At 36.2% G+C, this 6,820-nt stretch overlaps 1 protein-coding gene across 1 annotated transcript in view; it reads right to left on the bottom strand.

The window, feature by feature from the left end:
- Nucleotides 1-6,820, bottom strand: part of ZGRF1 (zinc finger, GRF-type containing 1) — an 81,814-nt gene that overhangs the window by 56,983 nt on the left and 18,011 nt on the right. The window contains exons 7-9 of the mRNA XM_008567019.1: nt 5,910-5,960; nt 4,069-4,152; nt 1,282-1,467 (exon numbers count right to left, since the gene is read on the bottom strand). Of these exons, the coding sequence (XP_008565241.1) occupies nt 1,282-1,467; nt 4,069-4,152; nt 5,910-5,960 (321 nt within the window). The remainder of the gene's footprint in view (nt 1-1,281; nt 1,468-4,068; nt 4,153-5,909; nt 5,961-6,820) is intronic.

Below are 6,820 nucleotides of genomic sequence, written 5' to 3'. Positions count from 1 at the left end.
CCGCTCAGCTATAAAAATGAATGAAAATTGCCATTTGTAACAACATGGATGGACCTTGAGAGAATTATATTAAGTGAAACAAGTCAGGCACAGAAAGAGAAATACCACATGTTCTCACTTATTGGTGGGAGCTAAAAATACATAAATAAGTTCACACACACACAAAAAAAAAACGGGGGGGGGGAAGAAGACATAACAACTACAATTCCTTGAAGTTGATACGACAAGCAAACAGAAAGGACATTGTTGGGTGGAAGAGAGGAGAAGGAGGAAGGAGCGAGGTTTCAGTAATGGGCCACAAAAATCAACCACATTGTGTATTGACAAAATAAAATTTTAAAAAATTAAAAAAAAAAAAAAGTGACACAGGAACCTACAACCCCGCCCCCCAAAAAAAAAAAAATTTCTGGAGAGAGAAAGCACTTTTAAATTTAAATTTAGAAAGAAAAAGAGCAGATCATATCCAAATTCTTTATTCAACCAAACTATCAATCAAGTATTAGAACAGAATAAAATCATTTTAACATGGAAAGTCCCCCAAATTTTATCTCCTATGCTCCTTTTATGGAGAGGTACCCAGAGAAGTGCTCCAGCAAAACCAGAAAAAAAATACATACTGTTCAAAGTATGAGGATACTTCAAAAAATTCACAGAAAAATAGAATTAAAAGATAATACAAATCTTTCCATGAACTTTTTGAAGGACCCTTGTATAGGCAACCCAAGATAGGAAAGATGCAAAAGGCATTCTCAAGATATCAACTATATAGTTCATGTTGGAGCAGAAAGATGGAGGACTTTTAATAAAAAGGGAAAATTAAAAAAATCTCTTTGACAGGTATTGTCTCAAATACATGCATATTCTCACTCCATGACCTCTATTTTCATCTCCAGGGATTTGCCTTGGTAGAAATGAGAGGTATTCAGTGTCACACTTAGAGGTTTGAGGGGGCAGGGGATATTAGAAGAAAAAAAATCTACCAGCTGTTAAACAGATGAGTCTTTTTATTGTGTTTTCTGCCTATTTGCTCTTGTCATGAATTCTTAGTCTTCCCTGAAGTGGAAAGATCCTTTAAATTCCTAATCCTAAAATGACAGTAAATCTTTCAAATAATATATTCTTGTCATATTTAGTTTCATGAGGTATTATGGTTCTTGTCAATTTACTGTACTTCTTTCTAACTTATAACCATAGAAAGATTTAACTCTACTATCTTTATGACATTTATTATTTACATAGAGAAAATGATTTGGCAAAATGCCATCACAAAAATAGTTTTACCTGCATGAAGTCAATCTGCATACAAGTGTCAGGCAATTTTGGTGTCAAATAACAAGTGTCTGTCATGAAGTTTTCATATTCAGTGCTATCTGGAAATTGACTGCATCCTAGCTGTGATCTGTGTCTTCTGATCATTACACCACTAGTAGCTGATCCTTTCACTTGATGCCCCTGAAACTCAACAGGCTACAGGTAAATTATTAAAAATGAGAACTGTATAAATATATAAATATATATTGACATATATAGTAACAATGTATATACATAGAAAATAATATATAATTCAGCTTTTTATTAAATATTACTTAATATAAATAATAACTAGGAATCTAATATCAGCATATAACCAGGAAATATTTCTATTATCCTAAAACATATGCTAAGAGTAACTAATTTAAAGTGCATCGGTTTAACTGCAATCAAGTTCAACATTAATAAGCATTTTTTTTATTACAAGTATAAGATGAGTATAATATTAATGGCTAATTATCCCAAAAAGACTTAATTGCTCCTTTCTCTATGCCTCCACTGTACATTACACAACTATACATTGAAGGAAATGGTTAATGGACTTCTGTGGTCAGCACCCAAGGACGTGTTCACTTCGTGAACTTGCATACAAGTAAACAACCAAGAAATGTCAAGGATTGCAAACAATCCTTGAGAACATTTGAAGTTGTGAGAACACTTTCTTGGGATGTTCCCAGGAGGCGCATTATAGATAACCAAGTGCTTGAGAGGGAGGTAACAGCCTTCTGCTCTTGAGAAAAGTATAACAGAATTTATGCATTACGCTTATCTCGCATGCACAAGCTTGCTAAATGTAATAAAAGCTGTAACAGCGGCTGGGTCGGCGCTACTCGCCTGAGAGAGCAGTGGCCCCCCGCTCTTCACCTGCATCTCGTCTGCTGTGTCTTCCTTCGAGTCTTCGATCATTTTATTTATTTATTTATTTATTTATTTATTTTTTTTTGTCTTTTGTCTTTTTTCTGTGTCCGGCAACGGATCGCAACCCTCAGTGTTGCCCCCGTACCGGACCGGGGACCGGCAACGGGATCGCAAACCTCGGTGTTGCTCCCGCGCCTCGCTCAGCCAGTGAGCGGGAACCAGTCTGTATGTGGGATCCGAACCCTCACCCTCGGACGGGAGCGCCGCCGCGCTTCCCAAGCGGCGCACTATCCAGTGCGCCACCGGGCCGGCCCAAGTCTTCGATCATTTTAATCAACAATACATTTATACAACAAAATACATTATAGACTTACCACTTCATACTACTATAAAGTTTCTTCTTATCTGTATGCTAACTGTACTGTAAGGCCCTTAAGGACGGAGACCTTTTTGTTTCATCTAGGTATCATCTACATTTAACACAGTGCTTGGCATACAGAAAACAATCAATAAACATACAATATAAGGGGAAGAGATAATAGAAATAATAGAAGATAATAGAAAACACAGAAAGCATTTTCCTTTGCTTGTTTTGTAGACTATCAGACTTAACTGCAAGGTGGATGGTAGGCTGTGTCTCCCAGTAGAACATCTGATATCCCACCACTCTGAGAGCAAAGGCCTAAGAGCATGATTCCAATGCAGACATATACCTCAGAGAGGTTCTTTCATCCTCTCAGGAAATAACCTGTTTTCAGGCTTTAAATGGCTTTCTCTGCTGCCCCCTTGAGAGTTCTAGGATTTTTACTCCACACAAGGTAACAAAGCCTACCCAGAATGTGGAAAAATGAGAGGACTAATAGAGCCAAAGGAATGTACATAAAGGATCATTTATTTCTAACTGATGAATTAACAAAATGACAATAATATACGTCAATATACTCTTATTCAAAAATGAAGATTCTCAGGCCGGCCCGGTGGCACACTGCTACAGTGCGCCACTTGGGAGTGCGGCGGCGCTCCCGCCGAGGGTTCGGATCCCACATACAGACCGGCCGCTCACTGGCTGAGTGAGGTGCGGGCGCAACACCGAGGGTTGCGATCCCACTGCCGGTCCCGGTCCGGGCGCGACACTGAGGGTTGCGATCCGTTGCCGGACATGAAAAAAAAATGAAGATTCTAAATCACACATTTGAAAGATTTGAAAGGAAAATCAAATCTAAATGTGCCTTTATAGAGAACTTTTGTTGAAAATATTCTTCTGAATTTAAAAAATATACATTTCAACAAAAACAAGTCTCAGCTGTTAAAGATGCTGTATATTTCTGCTTTGTTTAATAAAGAATATATAGTCCCCACAAGAAAATAGGTGCCTTGTCTTCTACACTGCTATGTAGATCTCTTCCAGATGTGTGCTGGGTTTTAGGAATAGAAATCACTATTTACAAAACCCAACCATTTATATGCTGTCGTTTCTGTTAATTTTTGATGTGGAGTAGGTGGCACTACTTAGAGCTTGGATTATACATACTTCCATATATTCAGTCAGAAGTAGAAGTGGTAGAGTAGACTATAATGAGTTAAAGACTATAAAGATATTCATGTTCTTCACAGAGCATTCACTAATTGTACTCTTCATGGCTTTGTGTCCAACGTCTAGTGTACGCTATGTTTGTATTCATACTGCATGCGCTGCATTATTAGCTCATTAGTAGTACAGAGAAGATTCAAGACCAAAAAAAAGAAGGGGTAGGAGTCATTGAATAGTTTCCCTTATTCTTAAAACCAGGCTAATTTATTATGCTCCTAACTCTCTGCCTGTGAAAACTATGATACTTGTGTAAAAAACAGCAGGAAAATACAGTAGGTTAGAAAATTAATGTTCTTCACAAATTTTACCTTATGGTCACAGGTTTTTCTGTCTATTTGTTTAGGAATAACAGCTAGAAAAGCAGTCTCTTCGTCACTTCCCAAGGAAGGGAAGTAGAATAAAATATCAATAAGTTACCTAGTTATCTATTTAGTTGACTAGAATAGTTTTGCAGGTGGTTAAGTTTGATGGAAAATATTTGAAGAACTTAAAAGCAAGTTTGTCCTTTGAAAATACACTTGCCATCTCCGTCTTGCTTCTCTCTACACATACATATAAGAAGGCTTCCCCGGTACAGGAGTGCTCTAGCTGATAAGATAAAACACTAATTAATTTAAAAACTCAGCATATTAGAAAATTCTGATTCTAAATTTTAAATTGAATCTTTTAAACACTAGAAAACATAATAAATCACCCATCAAACCTAATACTATGTTAATGTGGATCATTTAATTCAAATATTAGTATAAAATTAAAAAAGGAAAAATTGTACACAGTATAAGAGTATTTAAAGAATCGAATCATTTTCTAGCGACTGTGAAACACATGACATTGACAACAGCAACTAGTCATTTTTGGCTCATCAAGTAATATATAAAATAACCATAATTTTTAATATGAATTGGATAGATTTAGAAAGTAAATTCAACTCTAGAAGCAATTTTTTCTTATATTTATGAAAGAAAATCTTTTCTCGATAGACAGAAAAAGTGTATTTCTTCAAATAATTGCCACTTTCTTTTAATAACACTCTATTGCAAGTGACACAACTGCCAACCAAGTTGTTCTTGAAAATGTTCAACTCATATTTTAGAAATGGAATTTTCTGGGCCGGCCCGGTGGCGCACTGGATAGTGCGCCGCTTGGGAAGCGCGGCGGCGCTCCCGCCCAAGGGTTCGGATCCCACATACGGACCGGTTCCCGCTCACTGGCTGAGCGAGGCAGGGTTGCGATCCCGTTGCCGGTCCCCGGTCCGGTACGGGGGCAACACTGAGGGTTGCAATCCATTGCCGGACACGGAAAAAGACAAAAAGACCAAAAAAAAAAAAAAAAAAAAAGAAATGGAATTTTCTAACATAGTGAGTTTAAAAGTTAATTAGCGTACTACCTTCTCTGCTAGAACACATCCTTTGCTTTGTGTAGCTAATTATACTTACAGAAATAAGGCAGAGGTGGCATTAAGTGTATCTTCAAGTAGCACCCTAACTTTAAGGTTTCAATATTCCTTCTATCACCAAGGTATATGAAGACGCTGTTTCAGAGAATTGTAGTAAGAACGAACCTATTACAAAAATACAAATGTACTCCTACTGTAATGCTAAAAACAGATTTAAATAATTTTTATTGCAAAAGGTTATAAGACCTCTTTCATTACTGAGGAATTACAACAGATTTTTTAAAATGTGTGACATTCATTTGAAATGACAACTCATTCTGGTGGAAAAAAATATTTTTTCAAGTGAAAAAAAAGAATGTGGTTATTTGTAAGCTAAATTATGCATCTTCTAGTGGTTTATGATTTTTGCATTTGATCTTGTTATATACAAGGGTGAAAATGGTAAGTCACCACAACACAGTTGTTTTTATTTTATTTTGTACTGTTTTAAACAATAGAGCTGCATGGACAATTGTCAATGACAATTCATGAGTTTGGTAATGCTTGCAAATTTGTAAATTAGCTTTATGATAATGGATTTGTTATTTAACCAAATCATACAGATCATACAGGACATTTATACAAAGACAGCAGGCTCATCTAAACAAGGAGTAATTACAAATGACAATATATAATACAAATTTAAAATTATATGCCATACCTATATATACAAATATAATTTCTGGCTACTTTGCATTTTAAAAGATAACTTACCTGCAAAGACTGAAGTGGTTCACTTGGTTCAACATCATTTTCTTTGAGTATCTTAGGAATAGAACATTAATGTAAGATAAACAAAAAGGCAATAGTAATTTAAAAAATAAAAATATAAATTTGTATTAGACATAAGAAATACAGGAACACTATCACTAATAAGATATTAAAAACTAAAATACTGACAAAATCATATTTTTACTTAGCAAGAATTTAAAAAGCTCTTAACAGTATTGGTAAAAATGAAGTGAAATATTCTAATTGTAAAACACTAAGATTTTTAGCTTCAACAATAACATGAAACTAAGAAAGTTGTTCCTAGCCTTCCAAGTAATTAGTTCCATTTCTGAAAATCAAACCTAAGGAAAGAAATTAAAATGCAAATAATAACTTATGTACAAAAACATTTACTAAAGTGTTATTTATAGTAGCAAAATACTGGAAATGATCTAAATGTCCCAAATAGGGAACTGTTTGTCCAAAGCATAGGATAGAATGGTAAGTAAACTTTAAAAGGTATATTTAACAAGAGTTTTTGATAATGTGAGACAACACAATACGATATCAAGGGGAAAGGATATAAAATTATTAATACACATCAATCTAACCACATTTTTTTAAAAAGGCACCAAAAAAGTTGGAAACAATAATAATTGTCTCTGGGGCCGGCCCGGTGGCGCACTGGATAAGTGCGCCGCTTGGGAAGCGTGGCGGCGCTCCCGCCCGAGGGTTCGGATCCCACATACAGGCCGGTTCCCGCTCACTGGCTGAGCGAGGCGCGGGGGCAGCGCCGAGGGTTGCGATCCCATTGCCGGTCCCCGGTCCGGTACGGGGGCAACACTGAGGGTTGCGATCCGTTGCCGGACACGGAAAAAGACAAAAGACAAAAAATAAATAAATAAATAAAAATA

Source organism: Galeopterus variegatus, unplaced genomic scaffold (genome assembly GCF_000696425.1).
Source record: "Galeopterus variegatus unplaced genomic scaffold, G_variegatus-3.0.2 Scaffold2, whole genome shotgun sequence".
Lineage (NCBI taxonomy): Eukaryota > Metazoa > Chordata > Mammalia > Dermoptera > Cynocephalidae > Galeopterus > Galeopterus variegatus.
Note: the sequence above shows the minus strand (reverse complement) of the source record. Positions and strands in the feature narration are given on the sequence as shown.